The following is a 24,337-nucleotide window of genomic DNA, read 5'->3' on the forward strand; positions in this document are numbered from 1 at the left end:
TGTCCTGGAGGAAGTGCAGCCAGAATGCTCCTTGGAAGCAAGAATGGCCAGACTTCATCTCACCTATTTTGGTCATGTTGTAAGAAGGGACCAAAGGGACCATTCCCTGGAGAAGGATGTCATGCTTGGTAGGGTGGAGGGTGGACGAAAGAGGGGGAGGCCTTCAACAAGATGAATTGACACGATGGCTGCGATGATGGGCTCAAGTATAGCAGGGACTGTGGGGCTGCTGCGGGATCGGGCAGTGTTTCGTTCTGCTGTGCATGGGGTCGCTATGAGTCGGAAACGACTCGACGGCACTTAACAACAACAACAATGTGCCTAAGGCATTTGATTGCTAATCAGAAGGCTGGCAGTTCAAACCCACCAGCTACTCCATGGAAGGAAGATGGGGCAATCTACTTCCATAAAGATTTACCACCTCAGAAACCCAATGGGGGTTGCTATGATTTGGAATCAACTTGACAGCAGTGAGTTTGGTTTTGATTTTCTATATCAGACAGAGAAAGGTGACTTCAAAAGTCCTTTCCTGCTTCAATGTGCTGTACACATTGCCTGAAAAGATTTAAATAGAGGTCCGTGGACTATCTAACTTTCTCCTTCCCTCTTTTTGTTTTCTTCTTTCCATAGACATTGATATTTATTAGATGTTAGGGCCTTAGGAGCTCTGGTAGCATAGAGCCTAAGGCACTTGACTGCTAACCAGAAGGCTGGTGGTTCAAACCCACCAGCCACTCCTCGGAAGGAAGTTTAGGCAATGTACTTCCGTAGTGATACCTCAGAAACCCATGGAGGGGCCGCTATGAGTCAGATCCGACTCAACAGCACATAACAGCAACACGTGAGCCACTAGGGCCTCTGCAGGGGAGAAGGGAAGCTTGCTGTTCCTTCAGTAAATGGTAGCTACTTAACTTCTATTTTTATTAAGCAAAGCAGGTAATTTATTTCTTGGAATAAGTCAAGCACAGGAAGAGGCACGTCATGCAAAACACAAATTAATGTACAAGGGATCACCATGAGTTGGGGGCTAACTTGATGGCAGCTAATATCAACAAGTTGCCTAGAAGCCAGGCCTGATTACCACCCCTTCCCCAACTCCCTGCCCTTCCCCCTACATTATTTCAGTCCCCAGGGAGTGAGGCTGCCTTTACCTCTTAGCTGTTGGAAGCAGGAGGCACTGCTGTCCAGCTCCAGGGGGTGCCTCAAGACCCCATTGCTGGGCTTGGGTCTCTCGTATTCTCTTTCAGGGAGCATGGCCTGCTCACTCTCCATGGCAGGGTCTGAGTGCGGGGGCAGGGACTGTGGAAACCCGAACATCAAGAGGGAGGAGAAGAAGAGTAAGGCACCGCAGAGCAGAAAGCCACCCCACCAGGCTCCGATCCAGCGAGGGTCGTCCGGTGTGATGTCCAGGTTACCTGCATAGGGAAAAAGCAGAGCTTAGTGCGTGTGTGGGATGGGATTTGGCTGAAACTTGAGGCAGGTGCACATGGAGGCAGAGGGGTCAGGAAATGGCCTGGGGTGTGCAAGACCAGTGTTAGGGAAGAAAGCCCATCATTCCATGTCACCATTTCTGCTTCTCCCAAAGTCAAAGACTAATCTGTTTCCTCCTTAACTTTCTTGTCTACCCTGTGCTGCATCAGTCTAAACAAAACAGTGAGAAGCCAGTCATCCTCAGAAATGTAGGCTGGAGTGAACAGATTTAGCAGAGCTGCCAAGGTATACTAACAAAGGCACAAGGAAACAGAATCAGATTTCTCATTCAAGGAGGTATTGTTAATAGACGTACTCCTCCCAAGAGTCATTGGTAGTCCAGTGACAGAATTCTTGCCTTCTGTGAGAGAGACCCAGGTTTTATTCCAAGTCAATGCACTTCATGTACAGTCACTAGCCGGTTGGACCAGGTAGCATTTCATTCCATTTTGCATGGGGTCACCATGAGTTGGGAAAAACTTGATGGCGGTTATCAACAACTCCTTTCCACACCCCCCAAAAAAGCAGCAAATCTGAGATTCCATTCAACTCCCCACTCCCTGTCTTAAATCAGGTTCACCGTTCATAAGGGGTGGTACCGTATGTAGGCAAAGAGCCCGGCAGCCTGGGCTGACATTGTGGTTCTGCCCACTTCTATCTGTGTGACCTTAGGCCAGTGATTTGAACTCTTTTGCCTCAGTTTACTGATTTGCACAACGTTGATGATGACAGTACTTTATGGTTGTCAAGATTGAATAAGCTATACCACATTTTTTTCCTTGTATACAAGAAAGGAATTTGTAAATACAAGAAGTACTCAGAATAGTTCTGGGCACATGCTTGTTAGCTGTTATTATTCATGACTGGGGTCTTGTGCTTCCAAGTTGCTAGCGGATAGGTTAATCCAAACCTTGTTGGTGCCTTGTGGTTTGGGGCCAGCCCTCTATTAAAATGCTTTACAGCCAACTCATATGCTTAAAGGAGATAAGCATGTGGTTTGGCTGTCTTGTGCTATTATTTCTTTGATTTGCTAGCTGAAGTCAAGAGGTCATTAACTACAGCTCTACCCCTTGGTAGATTTTTTTCTCTTCAGCTGCCATGCATAGCCACACTCCCAAATGAGCTGTTAGGAAATGTCTCTTTGATGATAAACCTGTGGCTGTGAAGCCCAGAAGGAGCTCTGGTGGTAAAGTGGTTAAGGCATTTGGCTGCTAAGCAAAAGATTGGTGGTTTGAACCTACCAGCTACTACATGCAAGACAGATAAGGCCACCGGCTTCTATGAAGATTTACAGCCTTGGAAACCCTATGGGGTCACTATGATTTGGAATCGACTTGATGGTAGTGAGTTTGGTTTTCTGAGTGGAGTCCAGAAGGAGATCCTTGGAGACATGGCAATGGCTTATTGGCCTGAGATGGGTGGTGCTGCACGTCTGGACCTGTTGGACAGACAGACCTAGGAAAAGTAAGAAGCACGGACACCAGGTGTAAGAGCACTTCACCATTTATAAAATGTGCTCCCTGAAGACTCTTGCTTGGTCTTCAGCTACCACAGCTGATGATGTTAGTCCTCATTAATGCACACGGTATTATGCAAAGTTCTTCCTTAACATAACTCCCCACAACCCTACAAGGTGGGGACTTTTATCCCTATTTTATAGGTAGAGATCCTAAGGCAAGGTTAGGTCCAAGTTCACAGAGTTGAAGACTGGAGACAAGCATTGAGATGCTCAAGGCTGTGCTCTTCACCACTCTGCTATGCTGCCCTCTTCATTGCCTAGACTTTGTTGGGGGCTCTCAGTAGGGCTCTGGGTGAATGGCTTTTCTGGTGGCCAGTAGTAAGCTTTTGGAACAATGGTGGTCTCCATCCTAGAGACTGTTATGTTCCCTAAAAATATGTGTTGAAGTCTTAAGCCTTGTGCCTATAAATATGACTCTGTTTGGAAATAGGAGTTTTCTTTTGTTATGTTAATGAGGTGCCATGCGAAAGTAGGGTAAGTCCTAAACCCAATCACTTCTGAGTTATAAAAAACAGAATAGACACAGACAATATACAAGGGGAAGAGGAAGGCTGACAGCAGAGATGGAAGCAACTTCGAGCCCAGGAATGCCAAGGATTGCTGGCAAGTACTAGAAGCTGAAATAGGCAAGGAAGGGCCTTCCTCTAGAGCCATGTCCTGACTTCTGGCCTCCTGAATTGTAAGAAATAAAATTCTGTTCTTTAAAACCACCCACTTGTGGAATTTCTGTTATGGCAGCACTAGGTAAGTAAGATAGAGACCTTGAGATAAACCAAGCAGCAATAACCAGACACTATGATGGACCAGAATTTTTCACATAGCTTCAGACTGAAGAGGAGAGAGTGTAAGCTTTGGAAGGATTGGGATTCAGTCTCAGTTCTGCCATTTAGTAGCTTGCGATACTGAGCAAGTTGTTTACCCTCCCTGAGCCTAAGTGTCATCATTTACAACATAAAAATGACATATACACCTAGCATGGTTGTGAAAGAGCTCTGGTAGCATAGTGCCTAAGGCACTTGACTGCTCACCAGAAGGCTGGCGGTTCAAACCCACCAGCCACTCCTCGGAAGGAAGGTTGGGCAATCCTACTTCCGTAGTGATACTGCCTCGGAAACCCAAGGAGGGGTCACTATGAGTCGGGGCCGACTCGACGGCAAACAACAACAACAACAACAACAACAACAACGGTTGTGAAAATTAGAGATAATGAGCAAGAATGACCTGGCACAGAACAGAGCTCGTTCTTCATATTTGGTCAACCCAGCCCAACCGGTAGTCATCGAGCTGATTCCAACTTATGGTGACCCCACATGTGTCAGAGTAGAACTGTGCTACATAGGGTTTTAATGCTGACTTTTCAGAAGTAGACCACCAGCCCTTTCTTCCAAGGTGCCTCTGAGTGGACTAGAACTTCCAACCTTTTTGGTTAGCAGCCAACATGCTGACCATTTGCACCACCCAAGGACTCCTCATATATGGCAACTTCTATCATTTATATTTTATATGTTTATATTTCTATTGATGGGAATTTCAGTGTATGGATTTGCTCAAAGGGTAGGGACTGGGAAACACTCTCTGATCTTGAAAACATCTTTATGTAAATGAAAGAGAAAAGGAAGTAACATCGCCTAGGGTATCTGAGAAACAGTGTTTTCATCAGTCACTTACTGTGTTTTCTTCACCTGCTGCCAAGCAGTGAATGAAAACAAAAGGCACTAAAAGGGAGCTACAGTAGTTCTCTCCATTGTCTAAGGGCTCTAAAAGGAGGAATTGAAAAGCTGCAGATGTGAGGAGTAAAGAGAGAGATCCTGGCAGTTATTTGAGGGACCAAAATTAGTAACACGTAGAAGTCGTATTTTAGTTAGGAAGCTAGTGACACTGCTCTGTGTGTGAGAAAATATCCCAGGGAGAGGGATTACGGTGGGGGAGGCGGATGCTTGTGTGAATGTGTCATCTCATTCCCTGTAGGTTCTGCTATGTGCATGGAAAACGAACATTTGCTTGTGATTTGTAAAACAAGGTAGAGCGCGCCATCTGTGTGGGAACCAAAGCATGGTTGCCATCTTGGACAAGAGGAGGGAGAAGGGCTCTGCATGATGGCATGAAGGGTGTGATTTTATAGACATAAAAACTCATAGTTGACTGACAATTTGGGAACATATTGATTTTTCCCCCCCTGCATTTCAAATAGCCAGAGCCCTGTGGCAGGGAAGGAAATGACATGATGAGGAGAAACCACTCAGGTTTGGACTGGACAACTCTTAGGAAGACAAGCTGAGTGAGCATAGCTTAAGTCTGAATTTGGTAGTTCATCGGCAAACTACCAATAGGGCGAACCTAGTCTGGGAACTGTCCTTTCTGAGGTACTGCTTTTCTCTACCTGTCTCTACAACAACAACAACAACAGAAACAGTTGCCGGCAAGTTGATTCTAAATTATAATGACCCCACTGTGTATCAATAGAAATGAGTTTCATAGAATTTTCTTTAAAAAAAAAAAAAATTTTAAGTTTTTATTGTGATTTGGGTGAACGCATACAGAAGAATCAGTTTTCCATTCAACAATTCATACACATTTTATCATTGATTGCAATCCCCTCAATATAACATCACTTCTTTCACTTCCTCCCTGCATTTCTCACCTCCATTTCTCCTTCTTTCCTAACCCTTCTCACTTTCTGAACTTTGTCCTTGGGCAAATGCTGCCCTTCTCATTTTGAATGGTTGACAGTTCTAAGCAGTGCATACCTCCCTAGTGTTTTTGTTGACCTTGTAGACCTGTCTATTGTTTGGCTGAAAACTGAGCCAAAGGAGTGAGTTCAGTTCCAGGTCCAAAAGGTGACTAAGGGCCATAGTGTTGAGGTTCCACCAGTCTCTATCCAACCAGTAAGTCTGTATTTTTCAAGATTTTGAATTTTGTTTCACATTTTTCTTCTATTCTATCTGTTGTTGTTATGTGCTGTCGAGTTGGACCTGACTCATAGCAACCCCTTGTTGGGTTGCCAAGGCAGTATCACTATGGAAGTAGATTGCCCAACCTTCCTTCTGAGGAGTGGCTGGTGGGTTTGAACCACCAGCCTTCTGGTTAGCAGTCAAGTGCCTGAGGCACTATGCTACCAGAGCTCCCTCTACTCTATCTAGGACCTTCTAATGTGATCCCTTCAAAGCAGTTGATAGTGGTAGCTGGACAACATTTAGTTCTTCTGGTCTCAGGGTCATGGAGACTGAAGTTTGTGTGAGCCATTAGTCCTTTGGCCTAATTGTTCCATGTATCTTAGATTTTCATCACTCTTCATTGCTCCAGACCACAGAGCTTATTTTTTGGAAGTATATCACCAGATCTTTCTTCTGATTTGCCTCTGGGTGGTCTCAAATCTCCAACCTTTCCATTAGCAGCCAAGCACATTAACCAGTACCACCCAGAGACTCCCCACAACAAATAGTATTCTTGTAAGGCATTTTGGTTAGTTAGGGTGAAAATCTCCTTCCATCTGCCTGGCAATTGTCAATGCTCAGCAGATACTGCTTTAGCATTACAGATGTTGGGGGAGATTTCTTTACGTGGAATGGCAAAGAATGGTGTGATAGATGTAACAATGTCTACATTCAGGTTTCCCCATCTTCTGAGGACAAAGAGGATCACCTCCTTTACTCTTGTGAACTGAGATGTGGCCATGTGACTACTTTTGCCAATAAAATGTGAGTAGAGGTGACATGCATCAATTCATGTGGAAGTATTTATGAGCTTGTACATAACCTACCCTGACTAGCACAAAAGCCTTAGGAAATACAAATTCTTGCTCTTTAAGAACAGAGGTTATAAGGAGGCTTAAGATAGTAAAAGTATTTCTGATTGTAGTTAATGTCTTGACTTTAAAAATAAATGACTGTAGTTTCAGGTTTTTGGTGAAAGCTGCTGTCAGGAAGATGCCCAGAATAAAACTTAAAACACATCAACCTATCTCATTTACTTGTTGTTAAGTGTCATCAAATCAGTTCCAACTCATCGTGACCTCGTGGAATAGAGTCGAACTGTTCCACAGGGCTTCATTTACTTAGATACATCAAATTGTCAATAAAACTAGAGCTATGGAGGGAGATACTGAAAGAATGGGGTGGAGATAGCATTTCAGACTGAGGTGACAGCCCAAGCAAAGAGATGGCTTCTTTAGGGGATGATAAGTGGGCTAAGCCCCTTCTAGCCATTTGTCTATCATTATTAGCTGCCACTGAGTCAGCTCTGGCTCATGGTCACTTCATAGACAGCAGAATGAACTGTTGCCTGATCTGTGGTATATTCACAAATGTTGATACATTTGAATTCATTGTCACCACTATTGCAGTGTCTTACAATGTATGGGGCTCACCTTCTGCACTATGATGAACAATATTCTGTTGTGATACATAGAGTTTTCATTAGCTAATTTTCAGAAGCAAATCATCAGGCCTTTCCTCCTAGTCTGTCTTAGTTTGGAAGCTCCACTTAAACCTGTCCACCATGGGTGACCCTGCTGGTATTTGAAATACCAGTGTCATCACTTCCAGTATCATAGAAGCTTGCAAGGCACCACAGTATGACAAACTGACTAATGGGTGGTAGAACCATTTGTCTGTTGTTGTTAGGTACTATTGAGTTGGTTCTAACTCATAGAGATCCTATGTACAACAAAAGGAAACATTGCCTGGTCCTGCATCATCTTTAGGAGCTCTGGTGGCATAGTGGCTAAGATATTTGACTGCTAACCAGAAGGCTGGCAGTTCAAACCCACTAGCCACTCCTCGGAAGGAAGGTTAGGCAATCTACTTCCATAGTGATACTGCCTCAGAAACCCAAGGAGGGGTCTCTGTGTGTTGGGTCTGACTCAATGGCACATAACAACAACATACTTGAGCCCATTGTTGAAGCCACTGTGTCAATCCATCTCATTGAGGGTCTTCCTCTTTATCTCTGACCCTGTACTTTACCAAGCATGGTGTCCTTATCCAGAGACTGGTCCCTCCTGATAACAAGTCCAAAGTTCACGAGATGAAGTCTCACTATCCACCCTTCTAAGAAGCATTTTGGCTGTATTTCTTCCAAGACGTATTTGTTCATTCTTCTTGCAGTCCATGATATATTTAATATTCTTTGCCAACACCATAATTCAATGGCATCAACTCTTCTTCAGTCTTCTTTATTCATTGTCCAACTTTCACATGCATACGAGGCGACTGAAAATGTCATGGCTTTGGTCAGATGCACTGTAATCCTCAAAGGAATTTCTTTGCTTTTTTTTTGTTTTAATAAAAACAAACAAACAAAACATTTTAAAGAGGTCTTTGCAGCAGATTTCCCCAATGCAGTATGTTGATACAATAAATTACCCTTTGGCAATTCCAGGCACCGAGAATAGATGCTGTTTCATTCTCAGGGGACTGTGGTAAGGAAGGGAGAAGAATGAGAGCAGATGGTGCAAGAGGAGCTATACTCTGGGTGCCTCATGACAGAAATGTGTACCTGTCATGTGATCAGCATGTTAAGCCTGACTTTACACAGGCTTAGAAGTTTTTCTCTTTTACCAGACCATTTTCCTAACCCCTTCACTCTTGCAATCCAACTTTTTGAGTGGTTTTGTTGGGTAAAATGAGCAAGGTCTTGACAGCTATTTGCTCCCTCTGTTGAAGGTCAAGTACACATATGAAAATCCTTGAGATTCCCACCCATTTCCAAGAATTTCTACCATTTTGTTGTTGTTTGTTATGTGCTATCGAGTCATCTCCGACTCATAGCGACCCCTCCTTGGGTTTCCGAGGCAGTATCACTACGGATGTAGATCGCCCAATCTTCCTTCCAAGGACTGGCTGGTGGGTTTGAGCTGCCAACCTTCTGGTTAGCAGTCAAGTGCCTTAGGTACTATGCCACCAGAGCTCCCAAACTCATAGCCGTTGAGTTTGACCTGACTCATAGAGACCCCTCCTTGAGTTTCCAAGGCAGTATCACTACAGAAGTAGATTGCCCAATCTTCCTTCCGAGGAGTGGCTGGTGGGTTTGAACTACCAGCCTTCTGGCTAGCAGTCAAATGCCTTAGGCACTACACCACCAGAGCTCCCTCTACCTTTTAGGGGGTCAAAAAAATATCACTGGAAACAGGGCTACACTGGTTTAAAACCAACCAACTAATTGACTGACCAGAGGATACCAGAGACCACGAGAAGGGCAGATCAAAGCAAATTGGAGACATTGGAGACATTTACTTCTTATTCCTGGGCCATACTGATGTGTAAGTGATACTAGAGCTCTCTGGACTTTTTTTCTTTTTCCTTTTTTCAGTTCATTTACCTAGAACTGAACTTTTGTAGAACTTTTTGCTAAGGGACTCAAAAATTTCAAGAATATCATTAAGTTATACGCTCAATTATATGCGAAGGGGCTGAAGGTGGAGGGTAGTATGGTGTGATCAAAATCCCGGCTGCTGGGCTAATTAGTTCACCAGGAAGGGGGCTGGCAGCAGCCACCAGCCCTCAAAGTGGCTGAGTAGGAGGCTCTCAGCTTGTCGACCCTTCTTGTGAAGCAAACAGATGGCCATATTTTGTTCCAGCTGTAAATGTCAGACTCCCATTTGTGTGGCTGGCTGGTATGTGCCTTAGGACAGCTCTGCAAGGATGCTGTGGTCAGGTCAGATCATCACAGCAAGGCCTTGTATGTGGAAAGGAGCAGTCTTCTGGCTAAATTCCTGGAGATGTTTCATGGAAGCAAGCTGCTCAGTTAAGAGCAGGGCTTTGGAGTCAGACAGGTCTGGGGTTTGAATCCTTGCTCTATCTCTGACAAGCTATGGACATGTGGTAACCTGTTAGGTTCTAACATTTATTATGTGCTTACTACTATACGCCAGGCAGAGTGCTCAGTATTTTATGTGATTCACTCAGGAACTCCACACACAGACCTATAAGGAGTAATGCACCCAGGATCCTGCAATTTGTATGGGGCGTGGCTGAGATTCAAATTAGGCCTGATTCTAGCACGTGAACTCTTTTGTTGTTTTTAGTTGCCATCAACCTTATGTATGGTCAACTCCATGGTCACGTATGCATGGTGACCTTACGTGTAACAGAACAAAATGTTTCCTCATCCTGTGCCAGCTCCATGACTGAGTTCACTGCTGTGATAACTGTGTCAATCCATTTCATTGAGAATTTCCTTCATTTTTGTTGGTCCTCTACTTTACTAAACATGATGTCCTTTCCCAGTGATTGGTCTTTCTCAGATCTCAGGATCCAAAGAGAAGATGTGAACTGTTAACTACTACATAATAATACCTCATCTGTGAAATGAGAATAGGAACTACCCTCCAATGGGAATGTTCTGAGTTCAAATGAAGTGATCTAGATAAAGTCTTCATAAGGGGCCAATTCATGGTTGCTGCTATTATTAGTACTCTTCTCCTAATATACAATGTTAAAGCTGGTCAACGAAATGGCTAGGGGCTTACTCTGCTACTAAGTCTTTCTATTTCCAGGACTTGCTCTTGACTAAGCCTCAGATTTACAGTTGTTGTGTTGTTATGTGCCGTCGAGTCGGCCCCAACTCATAGCGACCCCTCCTTGGGTTTCCGAGGCAGTATCACTACGGAAGTAGGATTGCCCAACCTTCCTTCTGAGGAGTGGCTGGTGGGTTTGAACCGCCAGCCTTCTGGTTAGCAGTCAAGTGCTTTAGCCACTATGCTACCAGAGCTCCTTCAGATTTACAGAGATCTCAGTAAAAAAATAAATTCTGGAGGCACCATCATATCTTTTTCTGGCTGTCAGAGGAAGTATGTACAAAGGGAGCCACATAGGGATCAAGTATGGATAAAAGGCAGCCACTATTGAAACCTGTGTCTAAGTGCATCCAGGAGAGCTGCCCCATGAAACTCATCCCCCATAACTGCCCAGGTCTAGACACAACTGCCTCCTCACACCCTACTTGCATTGAGTCAGAGATGTCAACCAGGCTTCCTCACTGGATTCTGTAACTAATCCTGCCACCTCAGCCATTGCAAGGCCACATGGGGAGGCATGAACCCATCTCCATGTCTTCCAGGCCTCTGGCTTTTGCCAGTCCCACCTAGCTCTTGGTGGGGATTTCAGAAACATGTGGTTATGTGCATGGCATTTATATTCATTCTTAAGATCACACTCCCATGTTGTTGTTGCTACGTGCCATCAAGTCAGACCTGACTCATAATGACCCCTCCTTGGGTTTCCAAGGCGGTAGGTAGCACTATGGAAGTAGATTGCCCAAACTTCCTTCCGAGGAGTGGCTGGTGGGTTTGAACCACCAGCCTTTGGTTAGCAGTCAAGTGCCTTAGGCACTACGCTACCAGAGCTCCTCACACTCCCATAGATTAAACCAAAAACCAAACTCACCGCCATTGAGACAATTCTGGCTCATAGCAACCCTAGCAGACAGAGTAGAACTGCCCCACAGGGTTTCCAAGGCTGTAAATCTTTATGGAAGGAGGACTGTCTCATCCTTCTACCACAGAATGGCTAGTTGGCTTCAAACTGCTGACCTTTTGGTTAGCAATTTAGTATCTTAACCACTGTGCAACCAGAGCTCCTTAGGGGCCCTAGGGATTGCTCTGAGTCAGAATCCACTCGATGGCAGTAGCTTTAGGTCCCACAGGTTGGGCAATCTTAAAGAAGAGCTTTGCTTTGGTAGGTGAGGAAGACAGGTGAGCATCTTTTCCCTAAAGAATTTACACCCCCCATCAGCCACTCCTCTGAAGGAAGATAGCGCAATCTACTTCCGTAAAGATACTGCCTCGGAAACCCAAGGAGGGGTCGCTATGAGTCAAGTCCGATTTGACGGCACATAACAACAACAACCTCAAAATATAGCCCAAATCCACTCATAGACCAGCATGAGTTTCAGTCACAATATTAGGGGAATAAAAAATTCTGTGGCAGACTCTCTAACAGAATTAATTATATTCTTCTGCCCTCTAGTGGCAAAGAGTAGCATGAAACCTCACAAGTCCCTTCAGTGAGGATGCAAACAAAGGCTGTGACTCACAATGCACACCCCTTCCTTTCCAGGGAAACAGATGGGGAAGTTCACTATCAACTCATCAGGGGGTGTCTGCCATCAGTAAGACACTCCAAAGAGAACTGAAAGTCGCCCATCTGTCTTACACACTTGGATGCATCACTTTGCAAAGGAACCCTAGAACTATGGATGAAGTTGCTTCATCCATGAGGGGGAGGGCCAGGCAAGCATTCAAGGCTGAGGGAACAGCCCTAGAAAAGGCATGGCTTACTGTGAGTGGACAACTAAGTCCCCTCCATGCCCTGTGGCCATTCCGGTCACTGAGAAAAGATGCTATTTCATTCTCACGAGAGAGTTTGATGAAGGGAATTAAGATGTGGTCACAGAAACCTATGTTTCAGAATAGATACACCCCTTGGTGAGGCCCCTTTTCCTTTCTAAGCCTCAGTTTCCTCATTTACAAGGTGAAAAAGCTAGAAGAGAATTCCATCTGAGATTCTTTCTGGCTCAGATATTCTGTAAGTTCCCCAGTACCAAAACAGCCCAAACTGTTGCTGTCAAGTTGATTCTAATTCATGGCAATCCATATGCTACAGAACAGAATTCCTCTCAAGGGTTATCATGGCTGTAATACTTTACCTAAGGCATCTGAGTGCTAACCAGAAGGCTGGTGGTCCAAATCCACCAGTCACTCCTCAGAAGGAAGTTTGGGCAATCCATTTCCATAGAAATACCACCTCGGGAACCCAACAAGGGGTTGCTATGAGTTGAATCGACTCAACAGCAATGAGTTTGGTTTAATATTTACAGAAGCAAATCATCAGGGCTTTCTTCTGCAGTGCTGTTGGGTGGGTTTGAACCTCCAGCCTTCAGGTTAATAGTTGAGTGCAAACTGTTTACACCATCCAGGTACCATAGTTCCCTGGGAAGCCCTGGGAATCTGGGTTTTGATTCAATGGAGGTACCACTGATAGACTAAGGGGCAAGATTTGCTGCCTGACCAGTTGGGTCTCCTTATTGTACTTGATACTTCCCTTTTCTGAGCCCCCTTTGTGATTTTTGTCTGTGGTGGCTGTGCTGAAGCTATAAAAACTGACTTTCCTGTCCTTTAATAAGAAAGGTGGCAGCTGACTTTGATCATGTGCTGTTTTGCCACCAGCCCACCCCCACTGATGCACTATGACTAGGGTTCAAAATGCCCGCCAACAGCTGGAAAACAACAGTACTCAAGCACCTCCTGCAAAGATTCAGCACTTTAAAAGAATAAATAAATAAGGCTGTACTGATTTTTTTTTCCACTTGGAAATTTATAACATCATTAGCTACAAGTAAATATATCAGTGGGATTAATGGAGTGAATCACATAATGACTTGATTGGATTTAAAACCACATTATTTCTTTGGGATGAATTCGTAAATTTAGCACCGTCGAGAAATGATGGATTGAGATCCCAAGAAATGAGAGTTCTTACTGATTCTCAGAATAGGTTGTCATGGAAGGGGACACTGGAATGGCTTCCTGCACTCTGTTTCCAGGGAAAGGCAAAATGGCTTCTGTGCTTACTGAGCTATACAGACATATACCATTCTCTTTTCACGATCATGTGAGGTAGGCAGTGTCTAAAATGGCCCCCAATGATGCCTGCCTCCTGGTACTCATCCCCTTGTGTACTCTCTTCTTCTCGAGTCTTGACTGTGGAGTGGAACAAACAACTCAACTCCTAAGAAACCAAATACGGCAGAAGTAATGAGATGTCACTTCTGAGATGAGATTACAAAAAGACTTTGGCTTCAGTCTCAGGTGTTCTCTCTCCCTCTCTTGGGTCACTTGCACCAGGCAAGGCCAGTTGTCATGAAGAGAGGTTCATGAGAGTAAGCTTGGAAGTAGATACTTTGAGATCTGCCATGTGAGCAAGTTTGGAAGGGGATCCTCCCCCAAATGAACCCTGAGATGACTGCAGAGCAGACCGACACCTTGACTGCAGCCCCATAAGAGATCTGAGCCAGAAGCTCAAGGTAAGCTGTTCTTAGACTAAAGAGTCATAGAAAAAACTTGAGATAATAAAAATTTATTGTTTTAAGCCACTGATCAGTAACCAGTTGCCTTCAAGTTGACTCCAACTCATGGCGACCCCATGTCAGAATAGAACTGCTCCATAGGGTTTCTTAAGGCTGTGACCATTCAGAAGCAGATTGCCAGGCCTTTCTTCTGAGGGCCTCTGGGTGTGTTTGAACCACCAACTTTTCAGTTAGTAGTCAAGTACTTAACCATTTGTGCCACCAGGGGCTCCTAAGCTTGGGGCAATTTGTTACACAGTACAGAAAGCTAATATACTGCATACCTAATTTGACTAATGAAACATGAGGGGAAACAATGCCAAGAGTCAGTGTGCAGTTTCACAATCTAGTTTCCTCCCTGGGCAACTGCAGAAGCAGGGATGAGGATGAAAGTTCTGTGAACTTGGATCCCCGAGTGACTACATGAACAAAGCCCTACCTTCTCCAACCTGTACTGGGCATGTAGTGTGACCAAAAATATACTTTTGTTGTATAAAGCCACTTAAATTTGGGAATTGTTTTTACTACAGTGTAGCCTAAGCCATCTTGACTGTGCACTAATGAATCACAGAATCATGGGTTGGGGACCCCCAGGACAATCTGAGAAATACATTTGTTCTTTCTATTAAGAACACAGGAACTCTAGTGGTATAGTGGTTAAGTCATTTGACTGTTAACCAAAAAGGTCAGTAGTTCAAACCCACCAGCTGCTCCATAAAAGAAAGATGAGGCATTCCATTTCCATGAAGATTTACAGCCTTAGAAACACAATGGGGGTTGCTATGAGTTGGAATCAACTCAATGGCAGTGAGTTTGGTTTTTTGGTTTATTAAGAACACAGGTGTTTTTCTTATAATGGCTTTAAGATGTAGTATATCTCTTTACAAACACCATCAGAATCATCTATTAAAGAAAGGGTTTTCAAATCCTGTCTTTGACCCTATTTGTACTCTTGTACTTCCAGCTTACATACTCTAGTTTAGGAAATAGGGTTTCATACAGATCAATAGGCCAACATTCAATTCAATAAATTTGTGTATATGGAAGGCTTTTCCACATCTATTCTCTCATTTAATTCTTACAATAGCTCTTTTTTTTTAACTTTATTCTCCCTCATATATATGTATTTAAAAAAAAATATGGTGATTTGGGTGAAAGTTTACAGGGCAAATTCATTTTCCATACAGCAGTTCACATATACTTTGTCACATGACATTGACTGTAATTTCCTACAATGCAACAGCTCCCCTCCCACTTCCTCCTCAGAGCTATCTCTTCCTTGTGTCCTTCCCTCCCATAGACTCCTGCCCCCTGAGCTGTTTCCCTGTGCCTACACAACCCTTCTATTCTCCAATGATTGACCTCTCCAAGGAGTATATCTATCTAATAAAAATGTTCAGCTCATATGCCTGTCTTTTGTTTGCCTAGAAGCCACAGGAGTGGGTTCAATTCCAGATATGAAGGGCAGTTAGGGGCCATAGTCTCAGGGGCTTCCACCAGGCTCTATCAGACCAGCAAACCTGGTCCCTTTTTTTTTTTTTCAATGATGATTTTGAGTTTTGTTCCACATTGTTCTCCCACTCTATTCAGGTTCTCATGTATATTTCCCTCCAAGCGGCTGACAGTGGTAGCTGGGCACCATCTAGTTTTTCTGGTCTTGTAGTCATATAGAACAATAGCTTTTTTTTCTGAGGGCCTCTGGGTGGGTTTGTTTCAACTGCAGATCTAACTATTATTATCCTTAATTTACAGATAAGGAAAAATATAAATTGTAGGAGTTAAAATCTATTCCAGAAAGTTATTCAACCTTTCAGGTAGATATTGGCAGAACCCAAACTTGAATCGAGGCTCTCTGAACTAACATTAATGTTCTTTCTTTCCTATCACAGATGCCCACCAGCTAGAAAGATGAACTCATTGATGCTGTTACACTCAGTAGGAAAGTTCTAGAGCCTACAGGCTGAAGCTTCCTTTATGAAGGGAGGAAATGCTTGTCGTGATAGTTAAAAATTCAGATACATTCCTTACTTGTGTCAATGAAGACCGCATCCACATAGATTTTGGTACAGAAAGAGCCCAGGATAAATCCGCAGGCTGGTCCAAATACCAGCATTGTGAACAGGATTCCTGAAAGAAGAAGATGAAACAAAGATTAGATGAAAAAGCAAAGACTGTTGAAACTCATCAAAGCTCAAGAAAATTAGTTTGCATTCATCAGATGAGATGTCTGATTATATAGATGGCATCACAGGAATCAGTGTAAAAATGCTAGAGAGGGAAAGCTAGTATTTCTGACTTTGGGAAACTCTAGTGAAGCATAGACTATTACACAAGAATCCTACAAAAATTACACAGGAATTCTACGTATTTTGGTAGTCTGCTTTGAAATATTTGTGCAGCTTAAGCACACTTCCTTTCAGAGGCCTCTACCCTGCATGATATCAAACAGATGTGAATATATCCACACATATTAATTAAATATCTCTTTTGTCATAAGCATTTTTGAAAGAATATTTTGTAATTTTAAGGTTACATTTATTTGGTTTTATATAATTCATTTAATTTAGAGTTGGCTAGGTTGGGCAATCCTACTTCCATAGTGATACTGCCTCGGAAACCCAAGGAGGGGTCGCTATGAGTCGGGGCCGACTCGACGGCAAATAACAACAACAACAAAGATTTCTCAGCACACGTTGTACAAACTCAGGAATTCTTAAAAAGTGACAAAAATCTAAGCAACACATTATTTTCAAATGTACTGAAATGAGCACAAATTTAATAAATATCCAGGCTGACGTAATGGTATACTCTGAGAACAGTTAATTAGATATTTGTTCATCTTAATCCACCCCAGCACATACACACACACACACACACACACACACACACACATGCATTTTGGACCTATTATCTGTTGTTGTTGCTGTAACACAGTCCATTCAGGTCTTGAGCATTTCCATCAGCCTTGAGGATATGGCAGGCTCTGGGCATGTGTTTAGGTACCGGATGGATATAGTACTTGGATTCTTCACAAATCTTTTGGCTCATTCTGGGAAAAGTACTGGGCCCAAACTGAAATCCACAGGCTGTATCCATTTAATTGGATTTCAACTTGGGAGATATTTCCTGAGCACTGACAGTTCTCTAGGCCTTGAGTATAAAACAAAGAGCAGACATGTTCCTGCTCTCAAGAAGCTGGCTATCTGGTGGGGACAACTAACACATGGTCATTCCAACCAAGCAGATAGTCAGAAAGGTGGTGCTCATGGTTTCACACAGGCACGTGAAGAACAGGGTAGGACTGAAATTTGACCACAGAGAATCTGAGCTTGGTGGAGGTCCCTCTCCCACCTGTTCACAGGGGCAGTCTAACTCAATCTGAGCTCTCATGGTGATACCATCACAGAACTAATCAAATACTCACTTATGCAACCAATACATATTGAGTGTTACCTATGTGCCAAGCACTATTGTCAGTGCTTTGGGATTCAGTATTGAACTAAACAGTAAACAATCCAAGCTCTCCTAGGGCTCATTGAATTGGAGAACAACCAAACAAGCAAAAGAAAATAAATGACTTAAATTTTAGACAAGACGTTCAAATGGTTTATAAATACTTGGCAAAGGGAGGCATATCTTCCTAATTTATAGACAAAACCCTGGAACCCAAAGCAATCACTTGGAGACTCTTTGCAAAAAGTGATATTTGATGAAGAAAGGAATGGAAAGAGGATGTCTTACATCACAGAGGAGTCGCTGTGTGGTGCAAACAGTTAACACACTCAGCTGCTAAGCAAAAGGTTGAGGTACTGTGAGGAACCTCTGAAGAAAGGCCTGACAATCTATCTTCAAAAGTCAACCACTACAAGTCCTGTGGAGTACAGTTCTACTCTGACATACATAGGGTCACCATGAGTTAAACTTAACTCGATGGCAATTGGTTTTATATCACAGGAATGGGGCTCAATCCACCTGCAGTGAAATCCTACTGTGATTTAAAGAGCTTTAGAAGTTCAAGTGCCTCAAAATGTCATTCCTATACCCAGTCAGGGACCCTCCTGTTAATAAGAGGATCTATTTTTACAAAATGAAAATGTGTCAGTTTGGGGGAGGCAACATCTACATTATCACATCAGCTCGGTTTTTCATAACTTAGATTAAGATAACCAAAGAAAGTTGAGAAAGTTGGATGATGTTAGAAAAGTATGGAACAAGAGAATCTTTCAAGTAGTGGCTAGAATTGGGAGTCAGTCCTTAGCAGAGTGGGGTTAGGGGTTGGGGCAGTCTTGGCCTCCCTTCCCTGGGTGGAGGAAACAAGAAAGAAGAAAAGCCAAGAAAGAGGCAGGGGAAGCGAGAAGTTTGTGTTTAAGGCAAGAACAGCATCAAAGGCAGACTTAAAATGTGGGCTTCAGGGCAAAATCCTGTCCAGGCTGCAGGCTGAGGTGAACGATAGGTCAGAGATGCAGACACTCTAAAGACCACTTAGCAAGCAAACTAACTGCTCAGGTCCTCCCAAAAGAAAGGGACTTGGGAGACAGAATACAAGGATGCTGGTACTTCCCTTCTGACTCATCATCCCTTACAAATTGAATAATGAAAATTATAAAAAATAACAGGTCAAAGGACCAAGCTGTTAGTATCCTTGGAAACAAGGGAACCACCAATGAGCTAAAGAGCCTGTGTAGAGATTGTTTGGTGACCCTACTCTTGGGGACAGTAAAGCATGTGGACTGGCCAGACATCATGGGGTAGCTGTGAACCCCCAGCCCTAGGTCTCCTGCCCTTCTGTGGCCGTGACATGGGAGAAGGAAGGTCATTTCTTGAGAAGCTGACGTCAGCTACCCACAGGAGACAAGCAGGGCTCAGACATACCAGTGCTTGTTGCTGATGGCTCAGATGGGAAGCAGCCTGCCAGAGATACCATGCACCCAAGCGGCCTCTCCATCCAGCTAAGAGCACCCACCACTCAACCTCCTCCAAGAGATAGTATGGGTTTCCATACCATTTAGATTGTGGCTTTTACTTTAACAGGACAGAGTTCAACCCAGTCCCCAAAGATACTCTGTAGGACTCAGTCCCCAAAACCATTGAAATGTGTAGGTCACACATTTTTGTGTGAAGGGCATTTATTTTCCCCTACATCAAAAATCTCTGTGGGCCATCAGCTGAGTGGTTCTTCCTCAGAGATGTCAAGGTGAGCCTCTGCCAGCAATCTGTTCCTGAACATTCTCCAACTGATGATGCAATAGTGGGCACGTGGGAGATGGCCTCCAAGCAATAGGAAGTGCCCTTTTTCACTTTAGAAAGTTATCTTAGGATAACAATTCACATCAGGCAGCAATGAGGGCACAGTATTGGGTCCCTAGGGAAGTTGTTTCCCTGAAGGAGTGTGAGGCTGGCTATCTCACAGAACAGTACTTCTAAATTTGCTTCCTCGGCTCTCCTTTGGATTCATCCTGCCAGGCTTTGATCTTGTTCTTACTACTTCTTTAGCAAAACGACTTCAAGTGTTCTGGACAAGACACGCATTATCAGGTACTAAAATCCAGGATCCCTGTGTGAAGCAGCAAGTGCTTCCAGATTCAGGACAAAATGCTCTTCAGCAGCCCAGTGCTGCCCCCTGCTGTCTGCTCGCTTGGTGCGCACTGGTGGAGGTAGAGAGCCAGAAACACAGGAGATTTGAGAAACTTGAAGGGACTGTTCACACTTTCTGAGCATCCACTACTGTGTGCTCTGGGGTTTTGCACTCATAATCTCCTGTAATCCTTTCAATGGCCTTGAAGGGAAGTTTAATGTGCCTATTTCACAGCAGAAGAACATAATCTCAGAGAGGTTCAGCACCTCACCAGCAAAACATAGCTAGAAAGCAGCATAGGCAGAATCTGAAGGCAAGTTTCTCCAATCCTCTAAATTATACCACATCAGAGGCAGCCCAGTGGAATGAGGGAGCACATGAATGGCCTGGGTTCAAAACCCAGCACCACCACTTCCTAGTTCTGTGAATGTTTGGCAAAATATTTCTCTCTCATAAAATGGGGTCAGTATTAGACCTACCTCACAGGTTTATGGTAAAGCTTTAATAAGTTAATATTTATAAAGCTCTTAGAGTCTGGCCCATGGAAATGAAAACGCCTCTTTAAAAAAATTATGTTTGTGTCTATTCCACTAAAATAAAGGCCAGGCAGGGCACCTGGATTCCCAGTCCTTCTCTTTCCAAAGCTCACTTCACCCCTCCACACCTGGATTTCCTAAAGCCCTCAGGGGAGAGGGGCTGGAGCTGGGAGCAGGCCAGGCTCTGGCAGCAAGGGTGACCCTGAGCCTTACCAGCGCTCAGACAGTATCTGAGACTCTAGTCCCAGACTCTTCGGACTTTGTCTACCTCTTGTTCTGAATGCCTGCTTGCCAAGCCCATTTGGATGGCTCATCTGGCTCCCCAGGGATTTGACAACTAGACAAGGAGAGCAGGGCATTCTAGAGAGAATGGGATGACCCCCATGGGGGCCTAACCCTGGTATCCTGGTTTGAACAAAGGCTTTCTGAAAATGAGGTTGGTGCAAATCTGTAGTTCCCAAACTGTGTGCTGAGGCACCCTGGGGCACTACAGAGAACTCAGAGGCACCATGAAATACTTGCTCAAGGTAGCTGACAGCTTCAGCACTGAATCTCATTATATTCCTTTTAATTAAATCACATCTTTGTGAAGCAGCGTTTTTAGTGGTTGCTGTGATGGAAAGCAAATAACATGTGAAAACCAACATAAAACAGGACATGAACCTGTGTCCAGTCTGATTCTAAGGGTTGAGAAGCTGTTCAGTACCCAATAGGGACACCTCCCATTAGTAAATGATGGGGTAAATCTTTATGGAAGCAGATGGCCACATCTTTCTCCCCCAGAGCAGCTTGTGGGTTTGAACCTCTGAGCTTTTGGTTAACAGTTGAGCATTTAATTACTGTGCCACCAAAAAAAAAAAAAAAAAAAACCACTGCCATCAAGTTGATCGCAACTCATAGCAACCAGCACTGGGTTTCCAAGGCAGTAAATCTTTATGGAAGTATATTGCTGTGTGTTCCTTCTGCAGAGCAGCTGGTGGGTTTAAATACTAACCTGGTTAGCACTGTGCCACCAGGGCTCCTTATTACAAATTAAATTAAAGTACTTTTCTTTCAATTCATGCATATTACTTTTCTAAATAACTACTATGCTGTTAGAATAAAAACTCTTTATTTCATTGTGATCTGGGCGAAAGTTTAGAGAGCAAAATGGTTCAGTGCAAAAACTCTTACTAAGTAATTTGAACCTAACTGCTTGATAATCAAAATTACTAAGTACTTTTTTTGGACTCAAAGAGCCAGGAAAAAGATTACTGACACACTAAGGGCACTGGGAACCTCTACTGCAAAAGTGTGAGAAACTCATCGTCCTGACTTACGCTCAAGGGGTGAAGGGTTTCTGGCCACGTCAGGATAGCTTAATGTTGTTGCTGGTTGCCATCGAGTCGATCTGACTCATAGCAACCCCGTGTGACAGAGTAGAACTGCCCCACAGGGTTTTCTAGGACGTAATCTTTACTATTCAAATCACCAAGTCTTTCTTCCATGGAGCCGCTGGGTGGGTTTGAACCGCCAGCCTTTCAGTTAACAGCCAAGTGCTTAACCACAGTGCCTCCAGGGCTCTTTAGCCTAGGTATAGACTGTGACAAAATCATCATGGAAATGACACCCAGGAAGACCACATGGTGGTGAGCCTACTTCTTCCCATCCTATGCTCTTGTTGTTATGTGCCATTGAGTCAATTTTCAACTTATAGCGACTGCATGTATTACAGAGTAGAAGTGCCCCCCTCATAGGGTTCTTCCTAGGCTGTAATCTTTACTATTCATATCATCAAGACTTTCTTCCATGGAGCCACTGGGTGGGTTCAAATCACCAACCTTTCAGTTTGTAGCCTGCATAACCACTACGCCACCAAGTCTCCTTTCTCTCACCCTATTCAGTCTTCCAAATTCAACATCCACCACCTATGGATGCTGGGGGAGAAAAGAGAAATTGGACAAGGACTTTGTCCTCAAGAAGCTTCCTGTCTTATGGGAAGACTTTCCACCACTCACTCAGTTAGTCATTCAACAAATACGTATTGAGCACTGACTATGTGCCAGGTACTGTGCTAGGAACAGGGATACGGCAGTAAACAAAAGAGACACAAATCCTGTCCTTGTGGAGCTTGTATTCTAGAAGAAGAAAGGCAACAAAAACCCCACAAATCTATCACATGAGGTTGAGAGAAGTGCCAGAAGGGGACAGCATGATGGTGAAGGGCTAGAGAAAGAAAGATCCTGCATTGCACCAAGTTCTGTAACACATACGCGTAGCATAGCGTTAGATATGTTATAACTTGGGGACAGTGGGCTAGAAGTTAAGGGTTCCACTGTTGTGGCAGGCAGAATAATGGTCTCTCAAAGATATCCACATTCTAATCCCTGGAGTCTGTAAATATGTTAGGTTACATGACAAAAGGGAATTGAAGCTGCAGATGGTATTGTGGTGGCTAATCAGCTGACTTTAAATCAGATTATACAGGATTGTCCTAAGGGCTCAATGCAATGAAGCTGTTGTTGTTGGGTGCTGTCAAGTTGAATCAATTACTACTTAAAGTGACCCTGTGTGACAGAGTACAACTGTTCTATAGGGTTTTCTTGGCTGTAATCTTATGAAAGCAGATAGCCAGATCTTTCTCTTGAAGAACTCCTGGGTGGGTTTGAATCACCAACCTTCTGGTTAGCAGCTGAGCACTTACCCGTTGCACCACCAGGGCAAGGCTCCTTTAAATACAGAACATGGAGATCAAAGAGTCAGGGTCAGAGCAGGAGATGTGATGATGGAATCAGAGAGATGAGATGGCACTGTGATAAAGACTCCATTGCCACTGCTGGCTTTCAAGATGGAAGGGGCCCCTGAGCCAAGGATAGAGGGCAGCCTGTAGAAACTGGAAAAGGCGAGGGAATGGATTCTTCTCTAGAGCATCCAGAAGAAACCAGCCTTGCTGATTCTAGCCCAGTGAAAACCATCACAGACTCTGACCGTCAGAACTGTAGGATACTAAATTTGTGTTGTTTTAAACCACTACATTTTTTTTTTCTACTTTTATTGTGGAGAGAACACACACAACAAGACATTCACCAACATAACAACTTCCCCATTTACACCTCAGGGACATTAATGACATTTTCCATGTTGTGCCACCATTATTGCTATTCTTTTCCAAAATAATCCACCACTTACTAGCATGAACTCAATGCCCCCAACAAAAGCTTCCCCTTTCTCCCTCCCTCCTACCTCTGATAACCACTAATAATCTGTGGTCTCTCTCTCTCTATATATATATATGCTGTTGTTGTTGCTTTTATGTGCCGTCAAGTTGTCTCTGACTCATAGTGACCTTATGTACAATAGAATTAAACACTGCCCGGTTCTGTGCCAGTCTCATGATCCCTATACCTGAGCCCATCACTGCAGCCACTGTGTCAATCCATCTTACTGAGGGCCTTCCCCTTTTTTGTTGACCCTCCACTTTACCAAGCATGACATCCTTCTCCAGAGAATGGTCCCTTCTGACAACATGACCAAAGTAGGTGAGACGAAATCTGGCCATTCTTCACTTCCAAAGAACATTCCAGCTGCACTTCTTCCAGGACAGATTTCTTAGTTCTTTTAGCAGTCCATGGTACTTTCAGCATTCTTCGCCAACACTACAACTCAAAACCATCAACTCTTCTTTGGTCTTCCTTATTCATTGTCCAGCTCTCACGTGCATTGGGGTGACTGAAAATACCATGGCTTGGGTTAGGCCCATTTTAGTCTTCAAGGAGGTATCTTTGCTCTTCAGCACTTGAAAGAGGTCTTTTGCAACAGATTTGCCAAATGCAATATGTCTTTTTATGTCTTGACTGCTGCTTCCATCAGTGTTGATTGTAGAACCAAGTAATATGAAGTCTTTGGCAACTTTAATCTTTTCTCCACTCATTGTGATGCTGCTTATTGGTTCAGTTGTGAGGATTTTTATTTTCTTTATATTGAGGTATAATCCATACTGCAGACTGTAGTTGTTAATCTACATCAGTAAGTGTTCCAAGTCATCCTTACTTTTAGCAAGCAAAGTTGTGTCATCTGTGTATCTCAGGTTGTTAATGAGCCTTCCTCTAATGCTGATGCCATGTTCTTTTTTTTTTAGGATTTGGGTGAAGATTTACAGAGTAAATTCACTTTTCATACAGCAGTTCACATATA

The 24,337-nt window shown here is 43.6% G+C and overlaps 1 protein-coding gene across 1 annotated transcript in view; it reads right to left on the reverse strand.

The window, feature by feature from the left end:
- The window catches only part of SLCO3A1 (solute carrier organic anion transporter family member 3A1), a 383,148-nt gene that overhangs the window by 104,110 nt on the left and 254,701 nt on the right, over nt 1–24,337 (reverse strand). The window contains exons 3-4 of the mRNA XM_007959974.2: nt 16,082–16,180; nt 1,152–1,415 (exon numbers count right to left, since the gene is read on the reverse strand). Coding sequence (XP_007958165.1) covers nt 1,152–1,415; nt 16,082–16,180 — 363 coding nt within the window. The remainder of the gene's footprint in view (nt 1–1,151; nt 1,416–16,081; nt 16,181–24,337) is intronic.

This window comes from Orycteropus afer, unplaced genomic scaffold, assembly GCF_000298275.1.
Source record: "Orycteropus afer afer isolate SDZICR_OR568_19922 unplaced genomic scaffold, OryAfe1.0 scaffold00019, whole genome shotgun sequence".
Lineage (NCBI taxonomy): Eukaryota > Metazoa > Chordata > Mammalia > Tubulidentata > Orycteropodidae > Orycteropus > Orycteropus afer.